General features: G+C 42.3%; 1 protein-coding gene across 1 annotated transcript in view; it reads right to left on the bottom strand.

Moving 5' to 3' along the window:
- Window positions 1-1,246: 1,246 nt before the first annotated feature.
- The window catches only part of LOC140188396 (hydroxysteroid 11-beta-dehydrogenase 1-like protein), a 34,946-nt gene continuing 10,207 nt past the window's right edge, over window positions 1,247-25,985 (bottom strand). Inside the window, 5 exon segments of the mRNA XM_072244628.1 lie at window positions 1,247-3,348; window positions 11,330-11,495; window positions 13,596-13,694; window positions 18,122-18,208; window positions 19,986-20,097. Of these exon segments, the coding sequence (XP_072100729.1) occupies window positions 3,153-3,348; window positions 11,330-11,495; window positions 13,596-13,694; window positions 18,122-18,208; window positions 19,986-20,097 (660 nt within the window). The 3' untranslated portion in view covers window positions 1,247-3,152.

Here is a 25,985-nt window from a genome sequence, read left to right as displayed (position 1 = left end):
CTTACCTTTGTTATACTGTAACTTAATTATCAACCTTTAACTTTAACTAGAAAATAGTTACAAACAAATCATTTAAAGCGTAGACCCAACACAGTCAAATAAATGCCTTAAGGGCAACACAATTATTATTATTTGTATCTGCATAGTTCATATTCTTTTGCACATTAGTTGTTTGTCCACCTTTGTTACTGTAATGTTTTTTTAATTGATTCTATTGTATTTCTTTGCAAACGGGAGAAAATCTGCAGCTGCTGCAAATCAAAGTACTATACACAAAATGCAGGAGGAACTCAGCAGGCCAGGCTGTATCTATGGAAAAGAATAAACAGTCGAGGTTTCAGGCAAGACCCTTCATCAGGACTGAAATAAAAGAGATGATGTCAGAGTAAGAAGATCAGGGGAGGGAAAGAACAAGTACAAAGTAATCAGTCCCTCCTGCCCCCACCACTTTTCACGGGGATCTCCCTTGTTCATTCCCCCCTCCTGGCACTTATACTTGCAAAAGGAACAAGTGCCTCACCTGCTCCTGCACCTCCTCCCTCACTACCATTCAGGACCCCAAACAGTCCATCCAGGTGAGGCAACACTTCACTTTTGAGTCTATTGGGGTTATCTACTGTATCTGGTGCTCTGTGTGACCTCCTGTATATCAGTGAAACCCGATTAGATTGGGCGTCCGCACTGCCGATCACCTACCGGAAAAGCGGTTTCTCCTGGTGGCCGCCCATTTCAATTCTACTTCCCACTCCCATTCTGACATGTTCCTCCATGGCCTTCTCTACTGCCGCAATGAGGCTACACTCAGGTTGGAGGAGCAACAGCTTATATTCTGTCTGGATAGCCTCCAACCTGATGGCATGAACATTGATTTCTCAAACTTCTGGTAATGCCTCTCCCCTCCTTCACCATTTCCCATTCCCACTTCCCTCCCTCACCTTATCTCCTTACCTGCCCATCATCTCCCTCCGGTGCTCCTACCCCTTCTCTTTCTGCAATGGTCTTCTGTCCTCTCCTATCACATTCCCCCTTCTCCAGCCTTTTATCTCTTTCACTAATTGATTCCCAGCTCTTTACTTCACCCCTCTCCCTCTCCTAGCTTCATCTATCACCTAATACCTTGTACTTATTCCTCCATTCCCCGCCCCACCCCCACATTCTTACTCTGACGTCTCTTTTTTCTGGTCCTGATGAAGGGTCTCGGCCCAAAACTTTGACTGTTTATTCTTTTCCATAGATGCTGCCCGGCTTGCTGAGTTCCTCCAAAACTTTGTGTGGATTTCTCTGTATCTACAGTGAATATCTGCAAGAAAATTAATCTGAGCATAGTATATCGTGCCATACACGTATTTTGATAATAAATTTACTTTGAACTTTGAGACTGGGTAAAAGTGGCAAATTTCTTTCCCTGGAGGAGTGGCACACACAGTACACAGGTCACTTTGGTATTAAGAGTTCTGTATAGGGCTGACCTCGTCTACACACACCTGGCACCTCATTGCATTAAAGATTTTGGTATGCAGAATATTAAAGAAAGATTATCTATTTTTCCCATCCATGTATTTTTTCCATTATTGGCTTACAGATGAGTTGATTGAAATATATGCAGCACACATGGAGTTACCATCACACCACATAACAAGCAACCTTCATATCGCTAACAAAACCATCAGATTTGAAAAGGTCTTGATCCAAAATGATGACCATCCCTTTACTTCCACAGATGCTTGATGACTTGCTGACTTTTCTAATGGTTTAGCTTTCATAAATAGAGAGGTTGGGTAAGACTAGAACTAGGTTTAGCATGAGAGGTCAGGTATTGAAGAGGAACCTGAGGGGATCTTCTTCACTCAGAGTGTGGAATGAGTTGCCAGCGGAAGTGGTTGATGTGGGTTCAATTAACAGCATTTAAGAGAGGTTTGGATAGGTACATGCATGAGAGGGGTATGGAGGGCTATGGTCCGGGTGCAGCTAAATTGGACTAGGCTGGAAAACAGGTCAGCACTGACTAGACAGTCAGAAGAACCTGTTTCTGAGCTGTAGTGCTCTATGATTCTATGATGCAAGATGTCAGCATCTGCAGTCTCGTATCTAGAGATCAATTTTTCGCTAGACGTTATTTACAGTGATGTGATCGCTCAAATGAAAGAGTTCCAACGCAAATCAGTTACTCTGACTTCTACCATCTGGTACTTGCATGAAACATTGCAGATAAGACCTTAAGACAAGTAATTGATTTACTTGTTTATTTATTGTTATGTTTTGATTTATTTATTATTATTATTTTTTTCTCTCTGCTAGATTATGTATTGCATTGAACTGCTGCTGCTAAGTTAACAAATTTCACATCACATGCCGGTGATAATAAACCTAATTCTGATTCTGATACAGGAGCAGAATTAAGCCATTTGGCCCATCAGGTCTGTTCCACCATTTCATCATGGCAGATCCAATTCCCTCTCAGTCCTGCTTTCTCCCCGTATCCCTTCATGCCCTGACTAATCAAGAATCTCTCAAGCTCTGCCTTAAATAAATCCAATGACTTGTCCTCCAAAAGGCGATGTTTTCCACAGATTCACTACTCTCTGGCTAAAGAAATTCCTCCTCATCTCCGTTCTAAGTGGACTGTGCAAATTACTGTCCCATAATGTCTCCTCATCTTAGATAAGCATCCCTTGCTGTGTCACAGTGGAAATCCTATTTGCTTCATGAGTGGCCATATAGGTTTTCCTTGGCTGTGACTGGTATGTTGAAGTATGGGCAAATTTATCCCATGGAGATTACATGTAGATAAAACCAAAGTTCTTTATTTTCCAAGAGGTTTACCAGAATAGATGGAACAGGGCTCCAATCTATAACTTTCAAGAGCACCATCCCCAATGATGTTCTACCACTGTGTTCATAACATGGTGGAGTATGGGAATGTATTGAGAATAGATTAAAACCACTGGAGATAAAGTTTAAGCTATTTTTAAAAAATTCACGCTGTTAGGAAAAACAAATTAAATTATTAGAAATTTGTTTCAAGCTACTTGTTTGCAATGACAGTACATGACACTTGAATATACTGGTCATTTGCCCTAGTTTTTGTTGTAAATTCCATTGATTTCCATATGGCGGGTCTACGGCTCCTCAGCAACACACAATGGTGATAGTTATTGTCCATCTTTTTCCGGGTACATATAGTAAATCATCTTATTCTTCAGTTCAGTGAACCAATCTCGGGTAAACACAATCGGCTTCATTCACCATGGGCAATATATCTCCTGTGCTCTTACAGCTCCTCCCTTGATAATGTTCAATGCTGTTTCTGACGCAGGATAAGGACTCATTGTTGAAATTCTCTGGGCTCTAAATGAAGCAAAGAAGAAGATAATCAGTGCAAAGCATGTCACTCTGCTTCATTCCTAAAAAGAGCACATTTAATAGGTCCGAAAATAAAATGTTCCAGAAATCCCAAAGAAAACAAATTTCTGAGAATATTCATTGCATCGGACAGTTTCCTATTAGAAATGAAACAAAAAAAAAACAGAAAAGTAATCAACCTGAAGTATTAATTCTGTTTCTCTCATTACTGCTGTTGAACTTTGAACAGATGCTGCCTGACCTGCTGGTATTCTGAGAGTTGTTAAGATGTTTACATTTTGTAGAACAAGTGACCAGCTTCACTATACTTGTTAACTAAATTATTGCTGGTCAGGTAACATTCTGACTGTTGATTTTAGTAGATAGTTTTTCATAAAATTCTATTGCACTTCTTTTTTCATAGTCATAGTATAGTAGTCATAGTCATACTTTATTGATCCCGGGGGAAATTGGTTTTCGTTACAGTTGCACCATAAATAATTAAATAGTAATAAAACCATAAATAATTAAATAGTAATATGTAAATTATGCCAGGAAATAAGTCCAGGACCAGCCTACTGGCTCAGGGTGTCTGACCCTCCAAGGGAGGAGTTGTAAAGTTTGATGGCCACAGGCAGGAATGACTTCCTATGACGCTCTGTATTGCATCCCGGTGGAATGAGTTTCTGGCTGAACGCACTCCTGTGCCCAACCAGTACATTATGTAGTGGATGGGAGACATTGTCCAAGATGGCATGCAACTTGGACTGCATCCTCTTTTCAGACACCACCATCAGAGAGTCCAGTTCCATCCCCACAACATCACTGGCCTTACGAATGAGTTTGTTGATTCTGTTGGTGTCTGCTACCCTCAGCCTGCTTCCCCAGCACACATGTTCGCACTGGCCACCACAGACTCATAGAACATTCTCAGCATCATCCGGCAGATGTTAAAGGACCTCAGTCTCCTCAGAAAATAGAGACAGCTCTGACCTTTCTTGTAGACAGCCTTGGTGTTCTTTGACCAGTCCAGTTTATTGTCAATTCGTACCCCCAGGTATTTGTAATCCTCCACCATGTCCACACTGACCTCCTGGATGGAAACAGGGGTCACCGATACCTTAGCTCTCCTCAGGTCTACCACCAGCTCCTTAGTCTTTTTCACATTAAGCTGCAGATAATTCTGCTCACACCATGTGACAAAGTTTCCTACCGTAGCCCTGTACTCAGCCTCATCTCCAATTTATTATTTATGGAGCAACTGTAACGAAAACCAATTTCCCCCGGGATTAATAAAGTATAACTATGACTATGACTATATGACTATCTCCCTTGCTGATGCATCCAACTATGGCAGAGTCATCAGAAAACTTCTGAAGATGACAAGACTCTGTGCAGTAGTTGAAGTCCGCGGTGTAAATGGTGAAGAGAAAGGAAGACAATTTTCCCTGTAAATACCTGCAAGAATATGAATCTCAAGATACTATAGAGTAACAAATACACACCTTGATAATGTTTATTTTGACACAGGTAGAGAGTCACATAGTCACAGAAAAATACAGAATAGAAGTGGGACGATTCACCCCATCATTGACCAATGGGCAAACCCATTATATTAATAACATCTTCCATCACTTGGTCTTGTAGCTTCCAGTGCCTAGGCAATCCAATGCTTGTCCAGACAACCACTTTGATACTGTTAGTGGCTCTGCTTCCAAAATCTCCTATCTATCAAAGCTTTCTAGGTACTCACCACTCTTCAGATGAAAAAGTACCCCTAGATCCCCTGTAGATCTCTTACGCTGAATCTAAAGTACGTCCTTTAGTTTTATTCACCCCTGAGAAGGGGAAAATATTCCTGCAGCCTGTTCAGACATTTTGGGGGTTAGTACATGTCATAAATAACTTCAGCAACTAACTTCAGCCACCAATCTTCAAATCTGAATATAGATCGTATTGAATTAAATTTACTTTATTTTTTACATCCTTCACATACATGAGGAGTAAAATTCTTTACGTCTCCGACTACATGTGCAATGTGCAATTTATAGTAATTTGTGATAAATAGTATGTACAACAGGACAGTCAATATAACATAGAAATACAATTGTGTCAGCGTGACTTAATCAGTCTGATGGCCTGGTGAAAGAAGTTGTTCCAGAGCTGTTGGTCCTGGCTTAAAAGCTGCGGTACCATTTCCCAGATAGTAGCAGCTGGAACAGTTCATGGTTGGGGTGACTGGGATTCCCAAAGATCCTTTGGGCTCTTTTTACACACCTGTCACTGTAAATGTCCTGAATGGTGGGAAGTTCACATCTACAGATGCGCTGGGCTGTCCGCACCACTCTCTGCTGAGTCCTGCGATTAGGGAAGCGTAGTTCCCATAGGAGGCAGTGACGCAGTCAGTCAGGATGCTCTCAACTTGCCCCTGTAGAAAGTCCTTAGGATTTGGGGACTCATGCTAAACTTCTTCAACCACCTGAGGTGAAAGAGGCACTGTTGTGTTTTTTCACCACACAGCCAAGTATGTACAGACCACATGAGATCCTTGGTGATGTGTGCCGAGGAACTTAAAGCTGTTCACCCTCTCAACACAGGAACCATTGATGTCAATAGGGGTTAGCCTGTCTCCCTTCCTCCTGTAAGCCACAACCAGCTCCTTTGTTTTTGTGACTTTGAGGGAGAGGTTGTTTTCTTGACACCATTGTGTCAGGGTGATGGCTTCTCTGTAGTCTGCCTCATTATTATTTGAGATAAGGCCAAGCAATGTAATATCATCAGCAAATTTAATTAGCAGATTGGAGTTGTAGGTGGTGACACCATGGGTACGAGTACGAGAGGGCATGACTTAAGGAATGAAGGGCGCCCATTCAGAACAGAGATGCGAAGAAATTTTTTTACCCAGAGGGTGATGAATCTATGGTCTATACAGAGAGTAAAGGAGCGGGCTTAGGACACAGCCTTGAGGGGCTCCTGTTTTGAGGGGCAGAGGTGAGGGAGCCCACTCTTACAGGCAATCTGACAGGAAGTCCAGGTTAGAGTTAGTAAGATATGGGCTTGCAGTGATGGCACCAGAAACATGGCAACACTTGAGAGCTTCCCACAGCAGATCCTTGGACTCTGCTGGTTATTGAAACAAATGCCACATTCCATATTTCCATGTTTTGATGCATAAGTAACTAATAAAGCTAATAAGACCATAAGACAAAGGAGCAGAAGTCGGCCATTCGGCCCATCGAGTCTGCTCTACCATTTTATCATGAGCTGATCCATTCTCCCATTTAGCCCCACTCCCCCGCCTCCTCACCATAACCTTTGATGCCCTGGCTACTCAGATACCTATCAATCTCTGCCTTAAATACACCCAATGACTTGGCCTCCACTGCTGCCCGTGCCAACAAATTCCATAGATTCACCACCCTCTGACTAAAAAAATTTCTTCGCATTTCTGTTCTGAAAGGGCGACCTTCAATCCTTAAGTCATGCCCTCTCGTACTAGACTCCCCCATCATGGGAAACAACTTTGCCACATCCACTCTGTCCATACCTTTCAACATTCAAAATGTTTCTATGAGGTCTCCCCTCATGCTTCTAAACTCCAAGGAATACAGTCCAAGAGCAGACAAACATTCCTCATATTTTAACCCTCCCAGTCCCGGAATCATTCTAGTGAATCTTCTCTGTACCCTCTCCAACGTCAGCACATCCTTTATTAAATAAGGAGACCAAAACTGCCCACAGTACTCCAAGTGAGGTCTCACCAGTGACTTATAGAGCATCAACATCACATCCCTGCTCCTATACTCTATTCCTCTAGAAACGAATGCCAACATTGCATTCGCCTTCTTCACTACTGACTCAACCTGGAGGTTAACCTTAAGGGTATCCTGTACGAGGACTCCCAAGTCCCATTGCATCTCAGAACTTTGAATTCTTTCCCCATTTAAATAATAGTCTGCCCGTTTATTATTTCTGCCAAAGTGCATAACCATACACTTTCCAACATTGTACTTCATTTACCACTTCTCTGCCCATTCTTCCAATCTATCCAAGTCTCTCTGCAGACTCTCCATTTCCTCAGCATTACCGGCCCCTCGACCTATCTTCGTATCGTCAGTAAACTTAGCCACAAAGCCATGTATTCCATAATCCAAATCGTTGATGCACAATGTAAAAAGAAGCGGCCCCAACACGGACCCCTGTGGAACACCACTGGTAACCGGCAGCCAACCAGAACAGGATCCCTTTATTCTCACTCTCTGTTTCCTGCCAATTAGCCAACGCTCTATCCACATATGTAACTTTCCCATAATTCCATGGGCTCTTATCTTGTTTAGCAGCCTCATGTGCGCCACCTTGTCAAAGGCCTTCTGAAAATCCAAATATACAACATCCCCTGCATCTCCCTTGTCTAACCTACTGGTAATTTCCTCAAAAAATTGTAATAGGTTTGTCAGGCAGGATTTTCCTTTAAGGAATCCATGCTGAGTTCTGCCTATCTTGTTATATGCCTCCAGGTACTCTGTAACCTCATCCTTGACAATCGACTCCAACAACTTCCCAACCACCGATGTCAAGCTAACAGGTCTATAATTTCCTTTTTGCTTCCTTGCCCCCTTCTTAAATAGCGGATTGACATTTGCAATCTTCCAGTCCTCTGGAACCATGCCAGAATCTATCGACTTTTGAAAGATCATCGCTAATGCCTCCGCAATCTCCACAGCTACTTCCTTCAGAACACGCGGGTGCATTCCATCTGGTTCAGGAGATTTATCGACCTTTAGCCTATTCAGCTTCCTGAGTACTTTCTCTGTCGTAATTGTGACTGCGCACACTTCTCTTCCCTGCCACCATTGAGTGTCCGGTATACGGCTGATGTCTTCCTCAGTGAAGACTGATGTAAAATACTCGTTCAGTTCCTCTGCCATCTCCTTATCTCCCATTACAATTTCTCCAGCATCATTTTCTATCGGTCCTATATCTACTCTCACCTGTCTTTTACTCTTTATATACTTGAAAAAGCTTTTAGTATCCTCTTTGATATTATTTGCTAGCTTCCTTTCATAGTTAATCTTTTCCCTCTTAATGACCTTCTTGGTTTCCTTTTGTAAGGTTTTAAAAACTTCCCAATTCTCTGTCTTCCCACTAATTTTTGCTTCCTTGTATGCCCTCTCCTTTGCTTTAACTTTGGCTTTGACTTCTCTTGTCAACCACGGTTGCATCCTTTTTCCATTTGAAAATTTATTCTTTTTTGGAACATATCTCTCTTGCACCTTCCTCACTTCTTGCATAAACTCCAGCCACTGCTGCTCTGCCGTCTTTCCCGCCAGTGTCCCTTTCCAGTCGACTTTGGCCAGTTCCTCTCTCATGCCACTGTAATTTCCTTTACTCCACTGAAATACCGACACATCAGATTTCGGCTTCTCTTTTTCAAATTTCACAGTGAACTCAATCATGTTATGATCACTGTCTCTTAAGGGTTCCTTCACCTCAATCTCTCTAATCACCTCCGATTCATTACACAATACCCAATCCAGTACAGCCAATCCCCTAGTGGGCTCAACAACAAGCTGTTCTAAAAAGCCATCTTGCAGACATTCTACAAATTCTCTCTCATGAGATCCAGTGCCAACCTGATTTTCCCAATCCACTCGCATGTAAAAACCCCCACAATTATCATAACACTGCCCTTCTGACAAGCCTTTTCTATTTCCAGTTGTAATTTGTAGTCCACATCACTGCAGCTGTTTGGAGGCCTATAAATAACTGCCATCAGGGTCCTTTTACCCCTGCTATTTCTTAGCTCAACCCATAAAAATTCTGCACCTTCCCATCCTATATCACCTCTTTCTAATGATTTAATATCATTTCTTACCAATAAAGCCACGCCTCCCCCTCTGCCTACCTTCCTATCCTTCCAATACACCGTGTATCCTTGGACGTTCAGCTCCCAGAGACATGCATCCTTTAGCCAGGTCTCTGTGATGGCCACAATATCATACCTGCCAATCTGTAGCTGTACGACAAGATCATCCACCTTATTCCCTATGCTGCGTGCATTTAAGTACAACACCTTAAGACCAGTATTTGGTACTTTTTGCTTTGATTTCACTGCAACTTTATTGCACTGCAACTCATCCCAACGGCTACAAATTTGCCCCATCACCTACATAATCAGTGTAGGTTGACAACTTGGTTATGAAGACATATAGGATGCTTGCCTTCATTATTTTGGGTATTAAATACATGAGCATGGAGATTATCTCCAATATTTTTAAACTTTTTGTGCCATTCAGGTCTCCACACAATTGGAAAGATGTGATAACACTGGGGAGGATGCAGAGAAGGTGCTGCCTGGGTTGAAGCATTTTAGCAATGAGGAAACTCCTGAGAACCTAGGCTTGTTTTCCCTGGAAGAGATTAAGAGAGGACATGACTATAGAATTATGAGAGCAAAAGATCAAGTAGGCTGTGTTGTCACATGAACAAAGTCACCAGAGAGAAGTACTGGTAGATGTGAAGCGGTCTTTTTATTCGGCAAAGTGAGACAGCAGATTAAATTTAAAATGTGGCTCTGAACAATGGGTTTCTGAGAGCCATGAATCACATTTAATGGGAAGACCAGGCAATGCTGATGAAAATTCATCTGGGTGTCTTCTGTGGTGTGGGTGCGAAGCTGGAGGTGAGAAGGTTGTGTGTAATTCAAAGGAAGTATGGTGGATGTATTGTAAATATGGAATTGTCCTTTGATCTTTAGCACATAAAATGTCATGAAGCATTGGGTCACGCAGGTCTCTTCCTCCAAACAGGGTCTCAATACGACGCCTGCTGTGTCTTGTTTTGCCAAGTAAAGAGACCCTTTCATATTTACCAGTACTTCTCTCTGGTGACATAGTTCACATGACAACACACCCTAATTGATCTTTTGCTCTCATAATTCTATATATCTCAGTCATGTCCTCTCTTAACCTCTTCCAGGGAAAACAAGCTTAGGTTTACAGGTGTTTCCTCATAGCTAAAATGCTTCAACCCAGGCAACATCTTCTCTGCATCTTTTCCAATGTTATCACATCTTTCCAACAGTGTGGAGATCTGATGTTTAAAAATATTGGAGGTAACCTCCATGCTCATGTATTTAATACCCAAAATAATGAAGGCCAGCATCCTATACGTCTTGATAACCAAGTTATCAACCTACACTGATTAGCTTTATTAATCACTTATGAATCAAGACAGGGAAACGTGGGGTGTGGCATTTATTTCAATGACCCACACAACCCGAGGATCTGCTGTGGGCAGCTCTCACCCCTAGTGCCATCATAGCATGTCCATAGCTTACTACTTCTAACCTGGAAGTCTCTGGAATGTGGGAGGAAACCAGAGCACGCAGAGGAAACGCTCAGTCACGGGGAGAGCATACATATTCCTTAAAGACAGTGGCAGAAGTGAAGCCAAGTCACTGATGCTGTAAACTTTTATGCAAACAACACCACAATGTGTGCTGCCACCTTCAGAATCTTTGGGCAGATAAGGTCCCTCTGTTCCTCAATACTCTCTAGGACCTTACTGTTCATTGTATGTCCCCTGGCCTTGCCAATTCTCCCAAAACATCTGCCATTTCCCAGTCCATTTCACTATTACATTAATACCGCCCAGTGACCCGAGACTACCCTCCATACTGTCAATTCATTGGGAGAGGAGATAAGAAACAAGGGAATAGAATTAAGGTAACTGGCAAAAGATCTAAATGAGACATGGATATATTTTTTAAATACTACAAGTCATTAGAGACTAGAATGTTGAGCGAAATGTGGATCCGATCAAAAAATTTGAATAATCACTTGAAAGGAACTAAAAAATCCTGGGTTATGTGGAAAGTAGGGAGGAAGAGATTGTCTTTACATGTGACCAATACAACCTCCTTCCCTGTTGGAAGTTGTCTGTGAATCCATGATTTCTACCTGCTTGCTCTCATTAACAATCCCACCTGATTTTCTCCATGGCTGACACAGTGTTGATCAGTCCGAGGATGCACAGAGTGATCGATACATTCTTCTTCTGCATCGCGAGCTCGAGGCACAGGGAGCTGAAGAATCCATCCAAAGCAAACTTAGAGGCCGAGTATGAAACTGCATGAGGGAAGGAAATCTTGCCTGTTGAGAAGTAGAACTGTAAGTTAGTTACACAGTTCAGTTTCATACAATGATTCTACTGGTCCTCTACCTCCAGCCAACGGCCCACTCAAACTGGGAACCTAAACAGCGTGTGACTACGTAATATGCAAGGAGATGAGGATGGCGAGAAGCCATCAAAGCTGAACTTGCCACTTATTTATTCATGTGAACATTCTTCCAACAACACAGAGAGGCACACAGTATATATGTTACTAGCAATCTACCAGAACTAGTGGTCTCCCTTTGCCAAATTCAGTCATTGATTTTGGAATGGAAACACCTGATAAGCCATTAACAGTACCTAGATTATTGGGCATTACCTACCAGTTTATCGAAAATGCATTCACTTTACAGCTATCCTTTAAGAAGGGAAGTTTGGTGTCTAATCAGTCTACTTTCTGCATGCCTGCAAATTCACAGCAATGTGATTGATCCAGTTGACTCCCAATTGGGAAATCAAGGACAACTGGAAATGGTCTCATAGATAGCTTTTTACAAAATACATCTACGGGGATCAGGAATGGGTTGATTATTTATACTTATGACTGTGATGCTAAGTACAGCTCCAAAGCCATATTCAAGTATAATGGAAAAGCCTACAAAAAGTAATGGATATAGTAATGGAAAAGCCCTTCCAGCATTAAGCCTACCTACAAGGAGCACTGCCACAAGAAAGCAGTATCCATTAGCAAGGAAATGCACCATCTAGGTCATGCTCCCTTCTTACTGATGCCGTTGCGAAGGAGGTATAGGAGCCCTAGGACCCAGGCCACTGAGTTCAGAAACAGTGATTACCACCAACCATCAACCATCAGTCACCTGAATCAGTATGGATAACGTCACTCACCTCAACACCCAACTAACTCAACAACCTATGCACTCACTTTCAGGGACTCTGCAATTCATATTCTTAACATGATTTATTAATTATATTAGTTATTATTAGTAGTAGTTTTTTCATATTTGTACAGTTTGTCTTTTTTTTGCACATTGGTTGTTTGACCATCTTTAATGTGTGCAGTTTTCCATTGATTCCATTGTGTTTCTTTGTGTCTACCGAGGATGCTTGTAAGAACATGAACCTCAGAGTAGCACGTATGTGGTGACATATAATGTTTGTACTTTGATAATAAAGGTACTTAGAACTTTACGGATCAAGGATCAACTTTAATTGCCACATACATTTACATGTATTAGGAATTTGCTGTGGCGTGTTGATGTGACATGCAACAAAAAATAACAACATTCAACAATTTAATTGCATTAAAATTAAAGTTAGAGATTAATTAATTTATTTATTTTTACTTATTGAGATACAGCATTGAATAGGCCCTTCCGGTGCCTAAAGCTGCACCTGCAGCAACCCCCGATTTAATCCTCGTCTAATCCCGGGACAATATACAATGACCAATTACCCTACTAACTTGGTATGTCTTTGGACTGTGGGAGAAAACTACAGCACCCGGTCATGGGGATGATATTCAATCTCCTTACATACAGTGGTCAGGAATTGAACCAGGGTCACGGGTACTGTTGTGCTAACTGCACACCAAGTGTTGGGCGAAAGTGTCAACTCTCAAATACAGGTATGGAAAAGTCTGCATAAATACAGTACATAAAAATACTAACATGTATTTACAATGTAAACAGCATTATAAAAGGTGGTTTAAAGTATTTGCAGTGGAGTGTAGTGATGGAGGTAATAGAAGCGGGTGGGGAGGGTTTAACTAGAATGGTTGATCAGATTTACTGCCAGACAGGGAAGAAACTTTTAAGATCGTATGAAGTTTTTGTTTTAATAGCCGGGTAGTACTTTCTAGAAGGGAACTTTTGGAAAAAGCAGTTTGCTGGGTGGGTAGTGCCCGCAATGATTTTTTTTCTGCCCACTTCTTTGTCCTGGACTCATACAAGACTTCCTACCTGGAACTGGACTGTCCAAGACCTTGCTGATCCCAATCAACTTCCTGTCCTGAACTGTAGTTTAGTGCAAGTGAGAAGGTTTTAGGCAGAATAGGGGTTCTCAGGGGAAAAAATGCAGTGCAGGTAGTAATGAGAAAAGAATTCCAGCCAAAATCGTACCACAAAGGGAGGAGACGACAATAATCGATCCATTGGTTTTGGTTAATGCAGGCAGTGCAGCAGCTGTCAGCTGGACATAGCTCAGGAAATTCACCTGAAATGTTTAAGGAGAAATAACTCAAAGTTAAAACTTCAACAACACAAGTTAGAAAACACATAGATGTTATGTTGAAGTTGTACAATACAAGACATTGTTGAGGCCTAATTTGGAGTACTGTGTGCAGTTTTCATCACCTGCCTACAAGATAGATGTAAATAAGGTTGAAAGAGTACAGAGGAAATTTAGAAGGAAGTTGCCAGGACTGGAGTTATAAGGAAAGATTGAATAGGTTAGAACTTTATTCCTTGGAAATTAGAAGATTGAGAGGAGATTTGATAGAGGTACAAAAAACTATGAGGCGCACAGATGCTGTAAATGCAAGCAGGCTTTTTCCACTAAAGTTGGGTGGGACTACAATTAGAGGTCATGAGTTATGAGTGAAAGGTGAAAAGTTTAAGGGGAATATGAGGAGAAACTCAGAGAGTGGTGAAAGCGTGGAGTGTGCTACCAGCACAAGTGGGGCATACGAGCTCAAGAAGTTTGGATAGGTACATGGAATGGTAATGTTATGGAGGGCTATGATCCTAGTGCAGGCCAATGGAAGTTGGCAGTTTAAATGGGTAGGCATGGACTAAATGGGCTGAAGGGCCTGTTTCCGTGCTGTACTTTCCTATGGCTCTATCGTCCAATCTGCCTTGTTGTGGCCTTGCATTTTGTCTCTTTCTCTGTAACTGTAGTGGATTAGAACTCTTTAGAAACAGACATGCACCCAAAATAAAGGACAATGATAATGCCATCATTGGAGCTCACTTAAGTTAAAAGGTGGTGACTTCATGCCTCATTAAATTTGAATCAGACTGACAACTTAAGTGAAGTACTGGTTAGTGAGAGGTGCAGTATAATGCAAATTACCTTTAGGGAATAGTTCATAGTAATAGTGCATAGTTCCCTGAAGATGGAATCTCATGTGGAGGGTGGTGAAGAAAGCTTTCGGTTTGCTGACCTTTATTAATTAGAGCATTGAGTATAGGAGTTGGGATGTAATGTTGAATTTGTATAAGGCATTGGTAAGGCCAAATCTGGAGTATTGTGTACAGTTCTGGTCACCAAATTATAGGAAAGATGTCAATAAAATTGAGAGAGTACAGAGGAGGTTTACTAAAATGTTGCCTGGGTTTCATCTCCTAAGTTACAGAGGAAGGTTGAACAAGTTAGGTCTTCATTCTTTGGAGCATAGAAGGTTGAGGGGGGACTTCATAGAGGTGTTCAAAATTATGAGGGGGATTGATAGAGTTGACGTGGTTAGACTTTTTCCATTGAGAGTGGGGAAGATTCAAACAAGGGGACATGGGTGGAGAATTAGAGGACAAAAGTTTAGGGGTAACATGAGGGGGAACTTCTTTACTCAGAGAGTGGTAGCTGTGTGGAATGAGCTTCAAGCAGAAGTGGTTGAGGCAGGTTCTATGTTGTTATTTGAAGTTAAATTGGATAGATATATGGACAGGAAAAGAATGGAGGGTTATGGGCTGAGTGCAGGTCGGTGGGACTAGGATAGGGTAAGAGTTTGGCACGGACTAGAAAGGCCGAGATGGCCTGTTTCCGTGCTGTAATTGTTATATGGTTATATGGTTGAGACTTTAGAACAGGGGTTCCTAACCCTTTTTGTGCCATGGACCCCTACCATTAACTGAAGGGTCTGTGGACACCCGGTTGGACACCCCTGCTTATTCACTTTATTAGGACAAGCACGTTTTTGAAGATATTTCTTCCCAAAGTCTCAGCCAAATTTTGCCAGGGCTGCTGATTCGAAGAAGGCAAAAATTGGGGGTTGGTGTTTCATGATAAACTCTTCGTGGTGCTTGGATGTGGTGTTCTTGATCGCACTCTTCTTCCCTGAACCTGGAAGATCTGATGAGTATGTGCCAACCATTCTACTTACCAAGAGAGTGCTCCTCCGTGATTCTGACTGCAGTTTATGTACTGCCAGAAGCCGACGTTAATCAGGCACTCGAGATATTAAATCCTGCTATCACCAAACAAGGAACAGCCTATCTCAAACCCTTTCAAATCATAGTCATGGACATCAATCAGGCTTGTTTGAATGAACCTCTGCCCAATTATCATCGGCATACAACCTACAGCACCAGGGGTCCCAAGAGACTAGACCACTGCAATTCTACGATAAGGAGTACATACTGATCCATGCCTAGACCACATTTCGGGAAATCTGATCACTTGGCAGTCCTTGGCATACAGGCAGAGGCTAAAGAGCAAGGCTCCAGAGATCAGATCATCAAAGAGGTGGTCGTGGGAGGCAGAGGGATCGCGGAAATGCTTCGAGTTGCTGACTGAGCCGTCTCAATGGACTCTGAAGATCTGAATGAATACACTACAGTTGTCACAGACTTACAAGTAAACAGTCGTTGATGGGTGTGTCCCTACAAAATTATTCAGAGATTTCCCCATCCAGAAGTCATGGACGAGCTATGAGATCCACAATCTGCTGAGGGCCAGATCAATGGTATTCAGGTCTTGTGACCAAGTAAGATAAAAGAGGTCCAGGTACAGTCTCCGGAAAGCCATCTCATGTGTGAAGTGGGTAATTCCAACCAAACTTGAATCACTGAAGGATGCTTGCTATTGTCTTCTTCTGGGCAGTGTCTTTATAAGATGGGTGACCCCTGCTATTGTCAATACACTTCAGAGATTGTCTCTCTGGCATCAGTGGTCACGTAACCAGGACTTGTGATAGGCACCAGCTGCTCATATGACTATTCACCGCCTGCTCCCAGGGCTTCATATGACCCTGATCTGGGGCTAAGCAGGTGCTACACCTTGTCCAAGGGTGACTTGAAGGTTAGTGGAGGGAAGGAGTGCCTTACACCACCCAATAAACAAAAATAGAATGCTGAATAAAGTATAAAAGACGGTGCAGTGCTGGTAAACAAAAAAGTAAAAACCTTCTTTGATAGGTTCTTGATTAGTAACGGCATCAAATGTTACGGGGAGAAAGCAGGAGAATGGGGTTGAGAGGGATAATAAGTCAGCCATGATGGAATGGCAGAGCAGACTCAATGAGCTGAATGGCCATTTTAATTTACATCCCTATTCCCATTCTGACATGTCAGTCCATGGCCTCTCTCAGGATGAAAGAGTAACACCTCATATTCTGTCTAGGTACCCTCCAAACTGATAGCACGAATATTATCTTCTCTGTCTGGTAATTTCCCCCCTCCCCACTTCCCTCTGCTTTTATTCCCCACTCTGGACTCTTACCTCTTCTCTTGCCTATCACCTCCCCCTGGTGCCCTCCTTCTTCCCTCCCCCCTCCAGCCCACTCTCCTCTCCTATCAGATTCCTTCTTCTCCAGCCCACTGTTACCCATTTCCGTAGATGCTGCCTGACCTGCTGAGCTCCTCCAGCATTTTGTGTGTGTTGCTTCATTTAACCCTATCTGATTAGTTTTCTTCTTTCTTCCTCATTTATCCATCATTTCCCTTTCGGGAATGAGCTGCTCCTATGGTTTAAGATCTTATTATCCAAGTAACACTATATCACAGCACATTTCCATCTCTTATTCTTCCTTTCCTCTGTTGGTAAGGCTTCAGTGTTCCCATGGCACTGTCTGAAGAACAGGACAGTACCCTGATGTCTCGGCCAATATTTATCCTCCCGTCAATAAAAAGGATTATACCATCAGTAATCCATCTCTGCTTGTTGGAAGATCATTGACTCAATTGATTTTTTACCTGACAAAGTACTGAAATTTCATTGTGATGATGGGAGGCTGTAAAAAGTACTATAGACATGGTTCTTCCTTCATTCAGAAAGCATTCAGGGGCAGTTTGGAGTAAGACTGTAGTGGATGTCAGGAACTGGATCATGTTTCACCAAGGTGCAGTCTTCTGCAATTGTCCAGAATTCTAGATATTCAGGCAAGCATGTTAATTCATCAGGTACTGTCCCTTTGCTCTGATCAACTCTGCAAAGGATCAATCGCAGGACTCTGCAGAGAATGGTTCGGACAGCACAGCACATCTGTAGATGTGAACTTCCCACTATCCGGGACATTTACAAAGACAGGTGTGTAAAAAGGGCCCGAAGGATCATTGGGGACCTGAGTCACCCCAACCACAAACTATTCCAACTGCTACTGCCTGGGAAGCGGTACCGCAGCATTAAAGCCAGGACCAACAGGCTCCAGGAGAGTGTCTTCCACCAGGCCATCAGACTTATTAATACATGCTGATACAATTGTATTTCTGTGCTATATTCACTGTCCTGTTGTGCATACTATTTATTACAACTTACTATAAATTGCATATTGTACATTTAGACAGAGATGTAACATAAAGATTTTTACTCCTCACGTATGTGAAGGATGTAAGGAATAAAGTCAATTCCATTCAATTCATTTTCTAAATTTCAGTGCAAGTTCCCTCACAGAAGTAATTTAATTTTCAACAGTACCAAATACTTAGTTGCATCAGTCTGCTCGTTTGCTCAGTATTCCTATTCCACATGTCAAAAGGATCATATCCAATGTGATTCAAAACCAAATAGTCCAGAGAACCTGGGAAAACAGGGAATGAATAAACTCTTCGGATGTGACCATTGCCCCAGTGAACCACTTCCTTCTGGATTCTAGATGTGGTTGCACACTCTTCCTAATCCTTGCTAAGTTCAAAGCTCCATCCAACATCTTTCACTGTAATATAGGCTGATAATTAATTTATCCCCCCATCCATATTATGCCCCCAGCACTAGGTGTGATCAACATTTGTCACAAACCACACCTTACATAAGATCCTACTTCCATATTTAAGGTAAACAAAGATAATTAACCAGAATAGTAGGAATCTAGACAACCTGGGTGTAGAAATTTGCCTCTGGTCGTGGTGTTAATTGTGCAGTATCATTTTGGCATTCCCTGGAATGGTTTTGGTTTGATCTGGGTGGATGGTCTGCAGCAATTTGGGCCTTTATGTATGTATCATGCTCCATGTGTTTCGTGCCAAGTGCGTTTGTCCCAATTAAAGGCAATAACGCAAAGCATGAAGGGACTCCTTTCGGTGCACTAGGACAATTCCCACATATTTCAGTCAATGGATTTAAATACGGGGACAACAGCGCAATAGGTCGCTACCACCATCACACTTGTTTAGCCCCATTGTCCAATTCCTGGACCAGAGAGATAGAGAATGTCATGGCTTCACAAGATCTCGGAATGGTTACTGCACAGAAAGAAGCCTTTAAGCCCATCAAGTCCAAAATGGCTCTATAAAAGCTAGTCTCACTCCCCATTCATTTCACATACTTATCCAGCTCCATTTTAGACATTACCATCAAATACGGCTCCATTACCACTTCAGTCACATTATTAAAATCAAATCAGAATCAGGATTAATATCACTGATGTACCATATGTTGTGAAATGTGCTTTGCAGCATCAGTACCATGCAATACATAAAAACTGTAAAATACTGAAAATATACAGTATATATAAAACTATAATACTCAATTAAAATTGAAAATTAAAATTGAAAATTGAAAATTAAAATTGGAAATTAAAATTGAAAATTGAAAATTAAAATTGGAAATTAAAATTGAAAATTAAAATTGAAAATTGAAAATTAAAATTGGAAATTAAAATTGAAAATTGAAAATTAAAATTGGAAATTAAAATTGAAAATTGAAAAGAAGTGGAAAAAGCTGTTCCTAAAATGTTGATACATTCTTTCCATTGTGCCCAAGGCAGTTCTTTGGAAGAACTCTAGAGGAAGCAAATAATTAAGGTAGTGAGGGTGCAGAAAGATTCATGAGGATGTCTGGGACTCGAAGTCTTGAGTTATTAGGAGAGACTGGAAGAACCAGAATTGTTTTCCCTGAAATGGAGGAGGCTGAGCAGCGACTTTATTGCGGTCTATAAAGTCATGAATGGATGACCCCAGGATGGGAGAAACTACAACCAGGGTGTGGTAAACCATGTATATATGTTGTAACTCGGTTACCTGTCTGGACACACCCCTCTGCTGACTGTCCCTGTGGCTCCTCCCACAGAGTCCTGTATAAAGGTGTTCGTCTTGCCCCTCCCCCTCAGTCCGGGGGCAGACACTCACTGTGGAGGTCGTATTGTACAGCGAATAAAAGCCTTTCAGTATTTTACCAAAGCTCAGTCTTTTGGAGTAATAGGTTTAAGGTCATAAAACACTGTCATTGGTTTTATTTTTCCTTTTGAAAGTTAGCATTGAAATTTGTTTCCTTTCTGTTTACTGTAATCTGCTGCAGAGTGGCAGAAAGAAAAATGATCTCCTAATCTACTTTCACGAGGATTAGAGTTAAACATTTACCTAGCTTCTCCAGGGTGAATTGCACCACTCGATCTGCGCTCTTTGGATCAGACATATCAGCAGAGAATGAGTAGACTTCCTTAGCACCTAGTTGCAGACAATTTTCCTCCACCTTTCAAACAAAATGTTCAGACTGGTTAAAGATTTCCGCTATAAGCTTACAACATAAGCAAATCAGGCTACCACCAGTTCAGCCTCAATTGTACTCATTCCTCAAGTTGAGTTATTGACCTCAGCACATCAGACCATAAGATATAGGATCAGAATTAGGCCATTTGGTCCATCAAATCTGCTCCACCATTTCATCATGGTTGATCCATTTTCCCTCTCGGCTCCAACCTCCTTTCTCCCCATATCCCTTCATGCCCTCCTGTTTATTCCCCCAGCTCCTCCTGTTCACCAGTCCAGGTGCTGAGGCACCCAAAGCTCACTCAGCACCAATGTTTCCTCTACTCTCTCCTCCCCCCTCCAGTTTGACACGTGGATAAACAACACAGCCTACCACTGTCTACATCCCCTCCTTGTCCTGTACCTACCACCCACATCTCTACATACCAACGGCTATCGTCCAGATTCTCATTTCCCCAACCTCCACCTCCCACCAACTCCCCAGTCATCATGGATTCACCTTCACTACTGAGCAGGTGAGAAGGGCTCTGGGGAAACTCAGACATGGGCAAAGCATTGGGACTGGATGGTGTGAACCCCAAGATCCTGAAGGAGTGCGCTGAACAGCTGTGTGGAGTTCTCCAGCGCATTTTCAGTCTGAGTCTCAGCATGGAAAGGCCCTGACTGTTGAAAACATAACGTGTGGTCCCAGTACCAAAGGGCCAACTGAAAGTCTTGAAAGACTACCATCTGGTGGCCATGACCTAACTCATCATGAAGACCCTAGAGATGCTGGTCCTGGCTCACCTCCAACCCCTGGGCTGATCAGCCCTCGGTCCCCTGCAGTTTGCCTACTAGGAGCACATCGGAGTTGACGATGCTGTCATCTACCTGCTGAACAGAGCCTACTCCCACTTGGATAAGCAGGGCAGCATTGTGAGGATCATGTTTTCAGGTTTCTCAAGTGCCTTCAATACCATACAGCCCTCATTGCTAGGGGGAAAAAATGCATTCTATGCAGGTTGGCATTTCCATTGCATCTGCATCCTGCATAATGGACTACTGACTGGCAGACCACAGTTTGTGCGGCTTCAGAGCTGTGTGTCAGACATGGCTATGAGCAGCACTGGGGCCCACAGCAAATTGTTTAGGTTCCCTTCTTGTTTACCCTGTATACCTTGGACCTGAGATACAACAGTAAGTCATGACATTTGCTGAAATTCTCTGATGACTCAGCAATACTTGGAGGATGGAAGGATGAATACAGGTTCCTGGTGGAGGACTTCAGCAAATGGTGCAAGTTGAATCATCTGCAGCTCAACATCTGTAAGACAAAGGAGATAGTGATGGACTTTAGGAAGACTAAGCCTGCACTGCTCCCTGTCACTATTGACACAGATGTGGTGAGGACCTAAAAGTACCTGTGGGTGCACCTGGATACAGACTTGAGTGGAGCACCAGAGGTTGTGTACAAGAAGGGCCGGGGTCACCTCTACTTCCTGAGGAGACTGAGGTCCACTGGAGTATGCAGGCCTCTCCTTCACATGTTCTACCAGTCTGTTATTGCCAGTGCAATCTTCTATGCGGACGTGCGCTGGGGCAATGGCATCAACATGGGTGATGCCAACAGGGTCAATAAACTGATTATAAAGGTTGGCCCTGTTATAGGAGTCAAACTGGACACACTGGGGGTTGTGGTAGAAAAAGGACCCTATGGAAAATCCTGGCAATTCTGGGCAATGTTTCTCACCTTCTGCATGCTACATTGGCTGAACAGATGAACACTTTTAGTAATAGACTAAGACAACTGCGCTGCTTCAAAGAGCACTGTATGAGGTCATTATCACCCTCGGCCATTAGGCTCTATAATGAGTCAGGGAAGTGATGACCCCTTCCTGTTAGACTGTTTGAGGTAATTTATTTTTTATTCTTTCTTACTTCTCTTCTAATATTTGCATATTTGTGCACTTGTAATGCTACTGTGACACCGTAATTTCCTTTGCGATCAATAAAGTGTCTATCTATATCAACCTGTGCCCTGACCAACCAAGAATCTATCAAGTTCTGCCTTAAATAGGCGCTCAGGAGGCTGTATGGGAGGGGCTGATCAGAGGCTCGAAGTTTTCGGACGGACGGACTTGGTGCCGGCTGTGGTCGGCTGCTTCCAAGGCATCAACAGTTGTCGGTGCCTAGAGGTTTATGGCAGGGAGTTTCACCCCTTTTGCCACCTGCTATCGGGGACTCGGGAGTCGATCGGGACTTGAGACTTTTTTTTACCGTGCCCATGGTCTGTTCTTTATCAAATTATGGTATTGTTTTGCACTGCTGTAACTATATGTTATAATTATGTGGTTCGGTCAGTGTTAGTCTTTGGTTTGTCCTGTTTTCTGTGATATCACTCTGGAGGAACATTGTATCATTTCTTAACGCATGTATGCATTTCTAACTGACAATAAAAGAGGACTGAGTGTTCTCACAATCTACAAACGTATATATACCCAATAACTTGGCTTCCACAGCTGCCTGTGGCAACAAATTCCACAAATTCCCCACTCTCTGGATAAAGAAATTCCTCTTCATTTCTTTTCTAAATGGAAGTCCCTCTATTCTGAGGCTGTGTCCTCTGGTCTTAGACTCCCCTACCATAGTAAACATCTTCTCCACATCCACTCTGTCCTTTCAACATTCAATAGGTTTCAATGAGTTCACCCCTCAAACTTCTGAGTTCTGGGTTCAGCAAGCAGTTGCAGCAGAGGGTTGGGTTGGGAGGTAGTGGGTTGGGGAGGGCTGTAGAAAAATCTACAGTGCATGATTCTGGGAATAGTAGCACAAAGTAAGATATTGTTTCTGTTGGAGGCAAACTATGTAGGGCAGAATTTCTATTGCCATGCCTATGCCACGACCGGTATCCCTACAGAAACCGTAGTTTCTATCACTGGAGTGGAACTAATCTGGTGGGAGCATCTTCCACTCTGCCCCCACCCTCAGTGGCTGCTCCTTCACTGTGAGGGAGACTATTCAGCCAGACTTCCAATATCAGACAGGGGATAATGGGAAGTTAAATCTGATGCAAATATAGAAATCTCAATCAAAAGAACAAGTGCTCCTGACTAACAGGAGGAAGGGTTAATTATTGTATTTTTAAAATATGTAATGTTAAAAATTATTGCAAATCAAGAATAAAATTATTCTTGTCACCTAATCAGTTTTCATAATTTAAATGCAAAGAACAATATTTTTATTCTTTGATATCAGCCAATTAATAATGCATCTTTTTCTCCTTCTCCTTTTAGTCCTGCCTGGCAGAGCCTGTGTTGGCAGCAGTTTAGTGAAGCCACCAGCCCCTACTCCTATTCCTGATCAGGTTTCTTCATTGCACTTTCACCACCAACCCACCCAACATCAGAATTGGTGCTGGATCAGTCCTTAGATGAAGCACGCTCCTTGTTAGATGTTATCGGATGGCAGCTATCAATTGTAGCCATGAACCGAAATCTTAGCTCATGAGGAAGTCATGGTAACATTAGCAACTCCACTCTTTCCTCAGGTCATCTGTTACTGAAGGCCCTCGCTTATGCCTTTGTTACCACTGGGCTCAGCTTTCCAGTGGCAGTCCTTGCTCATTTCCACCCTCCACCAATCTCAGCAAATCGTCACGATGCATTGCAATGCACCAACAGACTTTGTTGACTCAGATATTGGGGCCCACTGAAGGTCAGTGGCCCATATTTCTCCCATATTTACTCATTCCTTTTATCCAAATTGTCCAGGAGAAAGTAAAGCATTATTGTCAGGAGAAGGAACTTTTCCAGCAATCCAGGGAAGTGATAACAATGTACAGAATGACAGCCTTGTTAGAGGCATGGAAAACAAAGAAATCATGAACAACCTTTACAAAGTGCTGGATCCAGATATCACATTTTAGGGAAGAAAGGAGTATCATTAGGAGACTAAAAAAGATTAATTAAAATAATTCCAGGGACAAGGGATTTTATTTATCTGGACAAACCAGAAAAAGCTGGGATCATTCCTCTTGGAAAGGATGGTTATAAGAGGCTTGTGAAAACCAAGAAAACTCTTAACAGAGGAGATAGAACAAATCTATTCCTATGGATGAAAGTGTCAAGATCTAGGGAACATAATGAAGGTGACTGGCAAAAGGACCAAACAAAACACGGGAAGAGATTTTACACAACAGACGGTTAGGATCTGGTACACACCCCCTTGGGTGCTAATGGAGGCAGGTTCAACTTTGAAACATAAAGGGGGCTGTACAAGTATATGAAAGGAAAGAATTTGCAGAGCTAAGTGGAGAAAGTGGTGGAGCTAATTGGAGTACCAGATAGAGTTAGCACAGACTTGATGGATCAAATGGCCTCCTGCTTTATCCCAATCATTCAGAGATCCCGTGCACTGACAGAAATCTTCCTGTTGGTGCCTGAATCTGACAACAATGTGGGCTGCCCCAGCACATCCTTGGGTGTGTTGGTTGTTAAGGCAAAAGACACATTTCAGTGTATGTTTCCATATATATGTGTTAAATGTATCTGAATCTTAATCTGATTCTGACACTGGCAGTCATAGTTTTAATGCAACAATTCAATGCTGCTCTCTCACTGCCTGTGCCTTGTGCAAGCTGCAGCTAATCTAGTTTGGCACTTGCACAACGACCCAGTGACGTAACAGGGCGCTATTAGCTTCAGGCACTTTCCTAAGGATTAGAAACTTTAGCAAAGGAAATGAAAAATAATGATTTTGATTCTTTACTATTTGTGACTTGTTTCAATTTTCTGGGCATAAGAATGAGTGCTTAGAAATTGGATTTCTTTCTGTTTTTGGTTTGTTAAACATGTGATGTGCTTAATCAAAATGCAGTGAAAATTGGTGAAATAATATCGATGCTGTGACAGTAAATATGGAGAATCATGTGCTGTGTAGCTCCTGACTAGAGCTGAGTTTAAAACTGTGTTCTTCCCAAGCTGATTACTGGAGAAGGGGTCAGACGTCAGTGGAGCTCCCGCCATGGCAACCACAGACCACCTATAGAAAGGAACAACACAGTGGTGAGGGAAAAACATTGAGGAGAAGAGACATCACCATCTTCTGTTTACATGACCATTGGCTCTGATCAAATCTAGGGCAAGTACACTACTGTTCAAAGGTCTTAGGCACGTGTAAAAAAAAATTCTGTAAAGCGAAGATGCTTTCAAAAATAATGAACATTTTCTAAATATCAAAAAATTTACTAAGTGGACAGTAAACAGTAAAAAAAATCAATTTTTGGTGTGACCCCCCTTTGCCTTTAAAACAGCATCAATTCTCTCAGGTACACTCTCGTGCAGTTTTATAAGAAAATTAGCTGGTAGGTTGTTCCAAGCATCTTGGAGACCTTGGCACAGTTATTCTGCAGTCGATGGCTGTCTTGTATGCTTCTCTCTTTGCAGGTAGATTCAGACAGCCTCGATAATGTTGAGATCAAGGCTCTGTGGAGGTCATACTCTGAAATCTAGGGTGCCTAAGACCTTTGCACAATATGGTAGGTGTTTCCCAGACCACTGGAAAGTGCAGTGTGATCAAGGGGGTGGTGGATGTGGGTGAGATTGCAACATGTGGCTCCAAAGCACATTGCAGGTGAAGTTTCAGTGATGTAGCTTCAAACATCCTAAGCATTGAAAACCAAACCTGGCAAATACTGTGCATAGGATACTAGTGTCAGAGTGGCAACCCCTTCATTGACATCTCACTGGTGAACTCAACACAATATGTGACTATTTAACAAAGGTTGTAAGCTGTATCCAAAACTCCAATTTGCATTATAATGAGCAGCACACAAATCAGCCAATCATGTGACAGCAACTCAATGCATAAAAGCATGCAGAGACGGTCAGGAGG

The sequence above is a fragment of the Mobula birostris genome, chromosome 26, assembly GCF_030028105.1.
Source record: "Mobula birostris isolate sMobBir1 chromosome 26, sMobBir1.hap1, whole genome shotgun sequence".
Taxonomy (NCBI): Eukaryota; Metazoa; Chordata; class Chondrichthyes; order Myliobatiformes; family Myliobatidae; genus Mobula; species Mobula birostris.
Note: the sequence above shows the minus strand (reverse complement) of the source record. Positions and strands in the feature narration are given on the sequence as shown.